Source organism: Ciconia boyciana, chromosome 3 (genome assembly GCF_034638445.1).
Source record: "Ciconia boyciana chromosome 3, ASM3463844v1, whole genome shotgun sequence".
NCBI lineage: Eukaryota > Metazoa > Chordata > Aves > Ciconiiformes > Ciconiidae > Ciconia > Ciconia boyciana.
This window is the reverse complement of record NC_132936.1, coordinates 41,120,501-41,134,349: the sequence shown is the minus strand read 5'-3', so window position 1 is coordinate 41,134,349 and position 13,849 is coordinate 41,120,501. Positions and strand designations below refer to the sequence as shown.

The following is a 13,849-nucleotide window of genomic DNA, read 5'->3' as shown; positions in this document are numbered from 1 at the left end:
TTTGTAACAGGTACAGAGAGCTTCTCTCATATGTAAGGTGCGTGGAAAAGAGCTTGGAAGGCCTTGTTTGAAATGATGACCACCGTCTGATTATCAGCCTTGCTTGTGAATCGGCACAGAGAGAGGTGATGCATTGGAGTAGAGCAGGTGATGAAGGACTGTGAAGGAGGAGGCAGGTGCTTCAGACTTGATAAAGTGGTAGAGTTGAGAAAACAACACAGATAGGCACTTCACTCACTGCTCACTCCCTGTCTTGGAAGACCAAAGAAATAAGGAAATAGTGGTTATTTGGTTATCACTGCACTGTTTTTTAAGGAGGGATGAAGGAGTCCTTGTAGTCAAAGCAACTAGGTAGGAAAGTGAACTTGGTAGCAGCAGGTGTAGCTAGAAACACAACCGAAGATCATTGTTAGACATAAACTTCCATCAGAAGCTGTCTTAAGTCATAGGAGAGAGTAATTGGAAGTGGAAGAGAGCACAAGGTACATCATTAATATGAAAATGTGATCATGTATACTTTTTTTTTTTTTAAATTATGCATCTGACTTATGATGTAAAGCTCCACAAATCATGCTGGAGACAAAAGAAACCAGTGGGTTCTGGAGACAGAGAGTTTAAAGAGATGTTCTGTTTCTAAGCCAAAGGAACCTTAAAGTTTGGTGATGTAAAACATGAGAATATAACAAGAGCAGCAAGGTTCTGAAGTGAAAACGGAGGCATTTTGTTTGATGGGCAGCTCACAGGTTATGTGAAACTAAAGAACATCAAGGTTTCATTTCAGTTCATGGCTTTGCCTTCGTGACCTAGGAATAATAATTTTTTTAAAAGGTAAATTACTTTTTCTGACAAGATGCAAAATCCCATTGCCATAGATTCCAGCTGTTACACTTTTCAAGTCTTGCCTGTCTTCATAGGTCTTGATTCTGCTTGCAGTGACTTACTGGCACAGTATCTGTGGTGTTATGTGTTTATGTGTTAAAAGCTAATCCTTATAAAACTTTTCTAATATGCACCAATTCTGTTCCTTAGACAGATAAAAGTCAAAGTAATCACTTTCAACATTTGTTCCAAATACTGAAGCTCATGGGTTATGACTGGGCAGAAAGGTATGTATTTATGAATCTTAATTATATACCTTCTTTTTTTCTTTTTTTTTCTTTTTATCTTTTTCTCCTTTTTTCTCCTTTTTTCTCCTTTTTTCTCCTTTTTTCTCCTTTTGAATGTGTAATAGGTCCACTGGAATTTCAGTGGAGTGCTCTTTTGAAGAGAATCTCCTGAATGTGTCCACCTGCCACCACACTGTAGCACATCATGTAGGCATTTTGGATGAAACTAAGCTACAAGATGCACTGCTGGTGCGCAACTAATGAACTCCAGAGTGCAAGCAGACATTTGGCCTGGACCCAACTAATGCTAGTCCAATAAGGAGGAAAACATAAGAAAACAAAACCCTCAGAATTGTGTGCAATGTGGGCCTCAGGTCCTCGGCACCAACCTTTTCACACTACCTGTCTGCTCCTGCTGGTCTGCTTTGTTTGCGAAAGGAGACATTGCCATGTGTTCAGGATGTGAAAAACAGCCCTGTCTCTCATTTAACAGGTCATTCATAACTGCTTGATGTAAAAATGGGAAAAAGGGAAACAATCTTTCAGAGACTTTATGGCATAGCTTCTGGGATATGGTGTGATCACATGTTAAACAATTACTTCTTGAAGTATGATATTTTAGCAGAGATCTGAATCTGAGTTTGTGTCATGCTTCAGGCTTGAAATATCTGTTGCAGAGAAATGTATCCCCACTGTTATTCATTGTAATTACCAGTCTTGTTAGCAATCTGAGCAAAGGTCAATAATGGATCTGCAGACTAAATCATATTCCTCTCTGACAGACGGCATGTCTTTTGTGGTTAAATATAGGATTTTAGCCTTCAGGAATATTAGTCTGCCCCCTTTCACAGTGCTTAAAGTTGCATTAAAATTACCTTAGGTTATGGATCCAGAATAATGCTTGGGATTATTGTGAGCAGAAGCAATGAATGTTTTATTATTAGCAATGATTAATTACACTTTTATTTTAATGTGGCCACAATAGAATTATTATAACTCCCTTTCTAATGTTATTAACAGATCTGTGTTGCCACAGTAATGTGATCTGTCTACATCCTGCCTCTCCTCAATTTATTGCAATTTATTGCATTGAGTCCTCTGTACTAAAGCTAGTAGCAAGAGAGGTTCCCAAGAGCACGCAAATGACCAGGTTATCATAACGCTGATCACAGTTTTCCCATTATATAATAAGTATGGAGCTTTGGTTGGTGAAATGAGTTACTGATTATATCACCAAGCTTCCCACGTTGGAGCGCTATTTATTCAGCTGTTATTGCTGTTTCCTGGTAAGAATCCAGCTCTGAACAAACACTGCAAACATTTCTCTTGATTAAAATGTAATTTTAGGTCCTGCTGCTTTTCAACACAGGTGCCAGCATGTGTCTTTTGGACTAGTTCAAGGGATGAAGACTCGGAGAGGAGAAGTAATTTTCCTGGAAGATGTTTTAAATGAAGTTCGCTCAAGGATGTTACAAAACATGGCTTCCACAAAAAGTTAGCTATTTCAGGTCTTATTAATTTCTTCTGATGTTCTGTGTTGATCAAAACCGTGTTGTCTTTTCTACCCTACACTTTTCCCTGCATCAGACTAGACACAGCAATACGCCCTGATCTGTGCACTTTTTGTATCTCACATAATATAGACAATGTTAAAATAATCCTTTGCAACTCTGTGAACTACGATTTGCAAATTACGATTTGCAAATTTTAACATTTGGTGAAATTATTTCATCATGCTTTTGCACTGGGAAGGAAGTACCTGCCTTTGGGGGACAACAGTTGCTTTTTTCTGGAGGGACAAGGTAGTCAGTAGTGGGATTGGGGCTGGAGTTCAGGGAACAGTCAGATTTCCTCCAAAGGTTTTGTAGCTCTGACAGTTTTCTCTGGCAAGATTGACTGTAGCTTGTCTGCAACTACTGCCTTGTCATCCTCCCAGCCTCATGACTGTTTCCGGAGTCCCCAGGAGGTCACTGCTCTGCAGCAGAATCTGCTGAAGGGGATGTTTGTCTGCACCTCGGGCTGTGGCTGTTTCCTCTTGATGCAGTAAAGATTCAAGCAGTTCCTAGTGAAATGCTGCCCCCTCTTGTGCTTTCTGGAGTTAGGTGCTGAATTGAATCAATGAACTGATCAGGTTAAGTAGTGGGCATGTTCCTTGCTCTGCCTCCTCAGCTTTTTTAATCCAGATAATTTTGCTTGTAGAGTGGACAAGGAGAAGGGGGGGCAGGCAGAATGATAGAACGGTGACCCTCGGTTCAAACCGATTTTACTGCAGAGAGGGATGGAGCTTAGAGCTCCAGTTTAAAGGTCAGTATCATAGCTGAGTGCAAAGCAGACTTATTTTTATGCTGGACTGAACTGACACGGCAGAGGTACAGACCCATGTTCCATTGCACAAGCAGTAGGCAGAAGAACAGCTAAAAGAAGTAATGTGTTCAGATGGCACTGCAGCATTCCCCAGAGCTTATCCGTTAGATCCTAAATCCTACCTGTGCTTCTAGAAACTTTCCCCCCGTGTTTGAATTCCTGCCTTACTTCCCCTTTCTTAAATTAGAAATCCTTATCTTAAATTAGATCTAATCTTAAAAAATCTAATCTTAAATTAGAAATCCTAAATCCTTGACTCATAACAATGTCTTCAATGTTTGACAAGTGTTTGGATACACAGTGAAAGATATTACAAACTTGTGTGTGGCATCAAAATGCCTCACTGTCATTGAAAAGATTTTGGGAGCTGGCCATCTAACAGCCAATGCTAGCTTTAAAAATCATGCCTCTGTGGAGCTGGAGCTGGTTAGTGAAATACCTTTGTATAAACTCTTTCTTTGCTATTAACTGTACACAGTTCTTCTACTATTTAAGTTTCCATTATTGGCATCCTTTTTCTTTCTACTCATCTCAATGAAACCTGAAGTCCACGTAAATCCTCTCTATAATGCTTATTATTTCCTTTGCTGCTTTGCTTTCTCGTAGATAGCTTTGTCTGTGTCTCATCAAGCATCTAAACAAAAGCCTGAATTCTGAGACAGTTGTTCTGCTTTGAAACAAATTTCAGTTGTGAAATGTAATAATGTAATCTAAACATATTTGTCTTTGTGAATGAATAGCCAGTCTGAGACTTCTGAGGGCTATGAACTATCCTCACACTTTTCAAGCTTAATCCTTTCTGAATTTTGTAAATAGCAAAGGTACGAGTAGTGTGAACTACTCCAAGTTGTCTCAGTTGGCTTTGCTGACCTGGCACGAAGAAATAGCAAAGCAAAAGACAGAAATCTAAGTGTACTGAAACTGTACTGCAAAACTGTTTCAGCTTAAGTGGTGCCTTAACAGAACAGCTGACTTCTCCATATTCTGCTGTTAGTGGGAAATCAGCTGGGACAGGAAATCGTAAGCTGAACTCTGCAAATTTAATAGATTACATATACCACAATAAAAACATGCACTTGGCCCTTGCTGAAGTGGAACAGATTTACCTTGTAAAAGACTATGATAAGAGTCTTCCTTTCTCTCCAGTAGAGACAAACAGGAAGAGGAGACCCTGGTAGAGTGCACTGTGATCTGAGTTCAAAAACAGAAAGCGTTATGTATGTCAAAAGCATTGCCTTTTTACTAGGCAAGGTTGTCGGTCCAAAACCAAGTACTTGATTTCACAGAAGACCCAGCATCTAAAGTGCTGTTATGTAGGCAAGTTTACTGTACTTCTGATGAACTGGAGCACCAGCTTGGCCCTGTGAACTTCCCTGTGAGACAGGGAATGAAACAGGCCCTTCGGTGAATTTCTGTACACAACAGCATGCTGCTTATCTGCTGAAGAATATCACTTGAGTCGTGAAAAAGCTGGAAATAGCTTTGCAGACATGTCTCTGCAGCTGTTGTGAGGACATTATCTCTTAGTCTCTTCCAGATTAATTAGGTTTTGTAACGATAGACTTAAGTTCAGTCTATTTAGTTAGAGGAGCTTCAGAGAGGTTCTTGTCATGTCTCCCCACGGAGAAGGGCAAGTCTAGCCTGACTAATCTAGTGGCCTTCTGTGATTGAGTGACTGCATCAGTGGACAGGGGAAGAGCTATGGGTGTCATCTACCTGGACTTCTGTAAGGCCTTTGATATGGTCCCCCACAATATTCTTACCTCTGAATTGGAGAGATATGGATTTGACGGGTGGACTGTTAGATGGATAAGGAATTGGCTGGATGGCCATGTCCAAAGATTTATATGTCAGTGGCTCAATGTCCAAGGTGGAAACCAGTAACAAGTGGCATCCCTCAAGGGTCTGTACTGGGACCAATACTATTTGATATCTTCATCAATGACAGACAGTGGGATCGAGTGCACCCTCAGCAAGTTTGCAGACGACACCAAGCCAAGTGGTGCGGTTGACACACCTGAGGGACGGGATGCCATCCAGAGGGACCTGGACAGACTTGAGGACTGGGCCTGTGTGAACCTCATGAGGTTCAACAAGGCCAAGTGCGAGGTCCTGCACCTAGGTCAGGGCAATCACTGGTATCAATACAGGCTGGGGGATGAATGGATTGAGAGTAGCCCTCCAGAGAGGGACTTGGGGGTACTGGTGGATGAAAAATTGGACATGAGCTGGCAACATGTGCTTGCAGCCCTGAAAGCCAATTGTATCCTGGGCTGCATTAAAAGAAGCGTGGCCAGCAGGTCGAGGGAGGTGATTCTGCCCCTCTACTCCACTCTCGTGAGGGCCCATCTGGAGTACTGCATCCAGCTCTGGGGTTTCCAGTACAAGAAAGATATAGACCTGTTAGAGTGGGTCCAGAGGAGGGCCACAAAAATGCTCAGAGGGCTGGAACACCTCTCCCATGAAGAAAGGCTGAGAGAGTTGGGATTGTTCAGCCTGGAGAATAGAAGGCTCCAGGGAGATGATGTTATGGCGGCCTTTCAGTACTTAAAGGGGGCTTATAAGAAAGATGGAGAAAGACTTTTTTTATCAGGGCCTGTAGTGATGGGACAAGGGACAACGGTTTTAAACTGAAAGAGAGTAGGTTTAGATTGGAAGGAAGACATTTTTTACAATGAGGGTTGTGAGACACTGGAACAGGTTGCCCAGAGAAGTTGTGGATGCCCCATCCCTGGAAGTGTTCAAGGCCAGGTTGGATGAGGCTTTGAGTAACCTAATCTAGTTGAAGATGTCCCGGCCCATGGCAGGGGGGTTGGACTGGATGATCTTTAAAGGTCCCTTCCAACCCAAACCATTCTATGATTTTCTGAGTTCAGATTCTCTGAGTATAGTCAGTTTAGATATCTACAGTGGATGGTGTGAATACCCCCTAAATGTACATCCAAATGCTCCGCTAGCCATTGGAACAATTTTTCTTTGCCTATTTATGCCTCCATATCACTTGGAGGTTTTTATCAGTTTTTAAACAAAATCTGAATTGCCCTGTCATTCTCTTCCTGATCTTAGAGACTGGCTCTCTGAATTGTGAAGAGGAATTCAGTGTAGTCTATCCAGCCTGTTGTAATGAACGCTTCTGACCTTAAAAGCTGTGTTACACATAGTAGGGGAAGTGGGAAAAAGCCCATCTGAAACAGCTGCATGTCAAATTTTAAGAAAGATTTAGATCCTAGACTTCTTGCTGTATGCATCCTGACAATTTCCATATTGCTAGTTCACAGTTTTAGAAGATGCTGTTTTATTGGCATCTCCAAGTCTGAGCAAGGGAGTCATTATGCTACTATGGACTTACAATTTCTTTTTCTCCGTTTCTCTTCAGCAAGCAAAGAGATAGAAGACCCTATGGAGACAGCAGAGAAAGTTGGTCTTGCAGCACTAATAATTCAGGTGAGTCTGAGCTGCCTCCTGAGGTGTTTGCATCTTCTGTGAAAAGTTAAAAATTGAGATGGAGAGCCATATCTAGGTGACATTAATTTATTGTTCCAGGACTTCCGGGGCCTTCTGTCATCTGATTATCAGTTTAGCTGGGATCGAGCTCTTCAAAGTCGTGGAGATACAGGCGTGTTCTTGCAGTACACCCATGCCAGACTCCATAGGTAAGAAGAGCATTTGTACACAGAAGTAGAGTTTGACATGTATTTTAACCTTATTAACTTACTGCTTTGTTAAGTAGTAGGGTTAACTCCTTCCCTAAATATGATACGTGTTCACTTTTTCAGCAGAGGTGTGACTTTACGATAGGAATCACTCAGACTTCCCAGAAGAGCAAGCCAATTCAAATGAAATTGCCACCTCATTTCCACAGGGCTGAGCTACCTGTTCATGTACTTTCTCAGTTGTAGGAACAGTCTCTCTGTGTGGTTGGTGTCAGTGATGAAGAACAGTGGCCCTAGGACTAAGGAAACTGATGTAAAAACCAAAATGCCCATACTTGTAAAACATACCAAATCATAGAACTTAGATGTTTTTGGTTACCACTGTAACTAGTGGGTTTTTTTAACATTCTGTTATTTCCCACTGTTGGTAACCAAGGTTAAAAACAGCCCCCTTCCTGTTGACTCAGGTCAAACACCTGACATGTTTAATTATTTTTTTTAAAGAATTTCAGAAGAGTCCAGTTTGAACAGTTTTATCAATTATAACGATCTGTCAGAGCATTCTTAATGCAGACATCGATACGTATTTTCATAAAAGCATGTAAGATGCTACCTACCAAAGGCCCGTACCAACCTGGTATTCTGTCTGAGGCAATGGTAACAGGAGATGGTATTCAGGGAGAGCATGCAAGCCTGATCCCTTTCTGTAGTCTGTTCCTCTTGTACTCTCTTATCATCTAGGCATTGATGGTACTAGGGTACCATTTCTAGGGTATTGACTAGTCCTAGTCCTTTTAGCCTCCCTAGTCCTCCCTAGTCCTTTTAGCATCAGCTTCTGGACCTGTTGTCCATGCGTATCTTCAGTCCTGTTGATACTGAATGGCTAGCACAAATTTTAATGTTTTTATCTTGGGTTGAAGTCAGCTAGTCTGTCTCACTGTTCCATTCAGCTTGAGCAGAAGATGCCTACCCTTTTTTCTTAAAAACACAAATTACTGTTTTTCTTGTTCAGCTTTGCTAACAAGAGTTTTTCATGCAACATTTGTTTTTCATTCTTACATTTTAGTTTAGAACAGGTGCATGGGAACGAGCAGCTAACTGATGTTAATGTGGCGTGCTTGCAAGAGCCAGATGCCATCTCTGTTCTTCAGCATCTTCTCAGGTTTGTCTAGTTTTCTTTCCAAATACCAGTTCCCTTAAAATATACTTCTGGATTTGCTGCCAGCCTGTTGAGCAGGCACAGACTGCATGATCATAAAAGAAAAATGGCTATTATTTCAGGCAGTGGCTTGTCTGTTGGGTCATACTGATTGCAACAGTAGCCCTCACTTGAAATCTTCGTGGACTTTAGAAGCCAGATGAAGGAAAAAACAATATTTGAAACATACTCTGTGTACGTGAGCCTCTTAATTATTTCTTGTCTTCACAAAAATATGCTAAGCTCTATATAAATGTTAGCTGCAGATTTGCTTGGTCCCTCTTGTTCTGTTTTTGTCATGTGGGTGAGGGGAGAGGAAGTGCTCCTGGGTGAGGTGAAATGGAGGATGTGCATGCACAGTCAGTAGCTCAACATCCTGCAGAGCTACTGAATGTGCACAACTAATACGTGTTAATAGCAGTAATGTTCTTTGTTAATTCAGTCTTAAAGTTGAGCAGTTTCTGTATTCATTATTTCATAGGTGTGTAATTAAAATATGGGGACAAGGGAGTTGTCCATGTTCCGCAGCCTGTGATGGAGTTGGAAGTAATAGAGGCTTTCAGAATTCCTAGTAAGAGGTCCTATAAACTGCATTGCACACTGCACAGTGCCAGAGAGTTGGCCACACTAAGGCCTTCTTGAGGGCATCTGTTTAAAATTCGGACTTCCAAAAGTCATGCCAGAGTCCCAGGTGGCTCCTTTCAGCCTGCAACTGTAGGTTGCAGAGTCCTACCGTCAACTGTAATTGCCTTGGGAGGTCTGCCTGCAGTTTATCGTATGCTGCATGCTCTCTTGAGCAACAGCAAGACCAGCCAGCACTCTAAATAAGACTAGTAGTGTCTTATTTATCCAATGCAATTGTATTTCACAGAAAACTCATGGGTCGTTTCTTGGGTTTTATCACATTAGTGTACATAGCTGCCTGTCTTATGTGTGAAAATTGACAGGGTTAATGTATTTCAGGTTGATTTGCAGGGATCGCTGCATCCCAGACGTGTCCATTTTCAAACAGAGGTTGTTGCTCCACTGCAGGGCTCTTGTTCTTATAGAGCTTCAGGTCTGCTTATTGCAAAGGCCTTTGAGTCTGGCCAGGCACCACATGGAATCTGTATGAAACATCTCCTGGGGCCTTTACTTCCAGCAGAAGGCAGTGTTTAGGTTATCCATTAGACCAGGCACTCAGTGGCTAACAAACACACTCAGGTTTAAACATCCCATTATTTCAGGAGTAACAATTACTGTTCAGTCCTCTTTGAGTTGCCATGAGTAGATTCTTCTTGAAAAGTTTCCATGATAAACACTCCTGAGTTGTCAGAAGCCCACTTCCCATGGCTCTGCTTCTGCTGTTTGAAAAGTTACCAAACATTTGCCCTTAAAATTAGTTGACCATTAGCTTTGCAGACTAAGGAATAGTAGATTGAAGGTAGCATGTATATCCCTGCAAAAGTGGACTTATTTAACTGATAAAATAATCTAACACGTCATAAGCCAACACTGAAATGGCAGCTTCATGAAGCAACAAAGTTGGTATCAAAAGAGGGCCCCTTCATTTAATACCAACTTTGTTGCTTCATGAAGCTTTATTAATGGCTGTTTGATGGTGCTTGTTAAATTAATAGTAATTTGTCTATACCTACGTTGCTGTCTCTGAGGGGCCAACAGCTGCTGGTATCTAAGCTGTCCCTGAGACAATGCAGAGGTTCCCCTGGTTTTTTCTCTCACATCTGTTGCACAGCAGTATAAAGGCAGTGACGTTCCCTGTTTGAGCAGTGGCCACCTGGGGCATGCTGGCTGAGGTGAGCTGCTGACTGTATGTGTAAGAGATGTTTTTGTAGCTTACCTGCCATGGGAATGGGGAGCACTCCCTCCCTGGTGCTATAGCTCTTATGTGACCACTGAGCCCTCATTATCAGAGCTCACTCCCCAGTTCTCCTGCAGCTTGCCTTTAGAGGAAGATCCCAGGGAAGTTCTGCTTGGGCATGCTGGCGGGGATGGGCCCAGGAGCTGAGCAAAGACCAGGAAGTTCACTCCCCACTTCAAATTTGAAATCTATTCAGCCCCAGAGGTGTTGGTAACTTCTTGCAGGCTGTGAAAAAGAGGATATGCACAAGTGGACAGCAGAACATGTGAAGGAAAAACATGGATCTCCATGACGCTGCCTGTGTTATCCAGTTTAATACTGTCTTACATAAGTTGATTTTATTCCAGGATTATGTAAACCCACTTTGTTTTTGTCTTTTCTAATGTTACAAGATCCCCTTTAGCTACTTAAAATTCTAAGCTGCATTTACTAAAAGCAACATTCTCTAAGGGACTATTTTGACTGCCTTGGTTATTTAATACATGTTTTTTGCTCCTAGGAGCTTCCAATTAGTGTTGAAATGTAAAACCAGACATAATGTTCCAGGAGCAAATACAGCTCTTGTGTTCTCTTTGCTATAGCCTGCCTCTCTGAGCCCTGCCATCTACAGTGTTTGCATGATGAGGAGCAGAAGCAATCTCCTTCAGTAATAAGTGAACGAGGAAGAAATAATCAATTGTGTGCTAACTACATGGCTTAGGTCTGGTTCAGAAGATTATTTTTGTTAATTCTGCAATTGTGGTTGCGTGTTTATTCTGACTTAAGCAAGTCTGATGAGCCTTGTATCTGAGTACACCTTCCTACCACTACACCTTCCTAACACCAAACAATTCTTTTCTTTCTTCACAGGTATGATGAGGTCCTATATAGATCTTCTCAGGATCTGCAACCCAAGCACATTGTCAGCTACCTCCTCACACTTAGGTAAGGTGATTGCTAATACTGGCATCCATCTCCGGTAAGGACAGGTCTTCCTGAGCTGGCTCTGCAGCCCTCATATCTGCACTGCTTTGAAGAGTAAAAATAGTGGGAAGATGTAAATTTGTGGGACAGTTTCTCTGGAGCAGGAAAGGTATAAAGTAGGAGAGTAAATAATATAATAAATAGTAGAGATTGAGGTTGGAACCAGGAACAAAGAAGCCAGGAGCCTTCTCGGAAACTAATTGCTTTCAAGAAAAAAAGAATCACTTGGCTGTAACCCAGTGTCTGAACCCAAAATCATGCTGGACTAATCATATGTTGAAGAGCAGATTTGAGCTGATAATATGCTCTCAAGTCTCAAAATTTCAGCTAGGAAATTTGTCCAACCCCCTTTTAACCACTGATCTCAGCTTATGTGTTGAGATGGACAAAGCATATTATTACTGTAAGTCATACTGTATATGTGACCTCCATAGGGAGGGTCCCTGTAGGGACCTGTCTGATTTAACAGCACAGTGAAACACTGGAGTAGAGTCTGTGTATGGGGAACGCTTTAACAAGCTAAGGAAAATGGTATAAGGAATCATGCACCTTGGGAATGACAGGGCAGGCTCTCAAGGCTCTTCCCAGGCCAGTTCTGGGGTATTGGGGGGGGGGGGGGGGGGAGTGGAGAGATTGTTTGGGGTTGTTTTATGAGCATTAAGTTGTTGATGGCATGCCCTGACAACATGCAGGCTACAGAAAACCATGCCCTCCCTCAGCCAGGTGAAAGAGGCTGTTGGAAATAAGTCTCAGGCATGCTGCAATCGTGGCTCATCCAGTTCTGCTGCTTTCTGTAGTCCATAGCACTGCTCTTGTCAAGAGACCTGCTCGTTCTCACCATTCTCACCGTGTTTTCCATTTCAGCCATCTTGCAGCCGTGGCACATAAAACTCTTCCTGTGAAAGGCAGCGCCCCTGAACTAGCCCAGGTATGGCACAGCATTGTTACGTGGCTGGAGTCTGTGTAGGGCATCCCAGAGCAATATAGGGCTTTGCCAACCCAGCTGTGCAACCACTTGGGTGAATATGCACCTGCAGGCTAATGAGCCAACAGGCAGGCTCTCCCATGGGAGGCACCGCTTTGAGAAGGCAGGGGTTGCTGTTTATGGCTGTGCTTTCCGGAGGGCTGCTCGGCCTGATCTTCCCAAAAAAGAATGCTTCATAAGGACAACTGCTCCAAGCCCAGTCAATCCCCTTTCCTTCTCATCACCTTTCCTTCAGAACTTTTAAAAAGTAAACATTTGAGCATTTAACTTGCTGGTTAATTTCTGATGGTTTCCTCTAGTGGTTATGTGGGAAGACAGAGAATTAGGAGGTAACTGAATCTGTCTCCTCCCTCTTGCCACCTACATATCCCAAGTTGTCTGTATTGCCTTTCTAGCTAAAGCACGGAGGCTGACAACTGTTAATGTGCAGTTCCAAATAGATGCAAATTATTTTCTACTGATCTCCCAGGCAATGTTTGACCCCTTAACTGCTCAGTAAATTATATACTAATTACACTGCCTTTCTTATTTTCTCTTTCATCTATTTCAAAAGCAATTACCTATCCAATTTTGGTAGGAAATCACATTTAAGTGTTCAGCTGTGTTGTGGGGGAAAAAAATTCAGTGGAATTGATGGAGCTGCACTCTGTATTTGAGCTTAGATGCTGTAGGTATTCCTTAGTCCTTGAAGATGGACTAAGACAGTCCAAGTTACAAGGAAAATTTCAGTTCCTTATCCTATAAAAAAAATAAATTTCTAAATATCTTTCAGTATGACAGCTTTCAAGAACTATTGTTATGGAGCAAGGTTGATAGAGCCCTTCCCAAACAGTCAGCTGTGTAACAGCCAAGACATTGACAAGGAAGAGTGAAATTTTCAAAGCAGCCCATAGTTGCTTGACAGCCTCTAACCCAGGCACAGTGAGAGGAGGGATTCCAACAGTATCCTCAGGCTGTAACAGCCTGTGGTGCATGAAAGATTTTCACTTTGTAGTCATTGCTAGCTCTTTTGCAGGCACCTCCTCTGGTCGCTCTGCCCTGAGGGTACTAGACTGGGCTGGACACCCCTTTCCAGCTTCCCTTCATTGATGAAAGTGTCCCTCTGTTGACACTGTTAGTGGGCTATCAACAGCTGGTGTGAATTCTGCCAGCATTGTTGTGTTACTCAGTACAGAGATGATGTGTATGTCTGAATCCCAGCGCCCTGCATGGGGACAGAGGATGCGCACAGTGTTCTCACCTCTGACAGGCTGCTCCGAACTGCTGTCCTGAGAGCTACGCCCTATTCTGTAGCAATACCGTAAGCTGACAGCTATTCTTGTTTTCCAGGCAAGGCTCTGTCTCTTTCAAGCTGCACGCTCAGTTCTAGCCAACGGAATGAAACTTCTTGGCATTACACCTGTAACGCAAATGTAATGAGGCTGTACACAGTGTAAAGTCACATCTCTTAGTAAAAGGATTTTTTTTCCAGATAATGTAAATACTCTCCTGTGTGTCATTGCTAATGCAGTCTAGACACTCTCTGTCTGCTCTTGGAGGTTTGTATGCTCCATCACACCGACTGCAGAAGAGCACGCATGGCATGGCCATTTGGGGGAGGCTGGGGTTGTCACAATCGCTTTCTCCCAGGCACTTGGTAGGAGTAGTGTACTTAAGACACTAGTCTACCTGGTATTTCCCATAAAAGAGAACTGCTCTGTACTTGCCATGTAAATATAA

The 13,849-nt window shown here is 42.4% G+C and overlaps 1 protein-coding gene across 3 annotated transcripts in view; it reads left to right on the top strand.

Annotated features, from left to right (window-relative positions):
* RARS2 (arginyl-tRNA synthetase 2, mitochondrial) overlaps positions 1–13,595 on the top strand; it is a 41,399-nt gene extending 27,804 nt beyond the window's left edge. For all 3 annotated transcript variants that reach the window (XM_072855428.1, XM_072855427.1, XM_072855429.1), the window contains 8 exons: positions 1,030–1,106; positions 2,476–2,600; positions 6,847–6,914; positions 7,014–7,123; positions 8,190–8,285; positions 11,032–11,106; positions 12,010–12,073; positions 13,460–13,595. In XM_072855428.1, coding sequence (XP_072711529.1) covers positions 1,030–1,106; positions 2,476–2,600; positions 6,847–6,914; positions 7,014–7,123; positions 8,190–8,285; positions 11,032–11,106; positions 12,010–12,073; positions 13,460–13,546 — 702 coding nt within the window. In that variant the 3' untranslated portion in view covers positions 13,547–13,595. The remainder of the gene's footprint in view (positions 1–1,029; positions 1,107–2,475; positions 2,601–6,846; positions 6,915–7,013; positions 7,124–8,189; positions 8,286–11,031; positions 11,107–12,009; positions 12,074–13,459) is intronic.
* Positions 13,596–13,849: the final 254 nt, after the last annotated feature.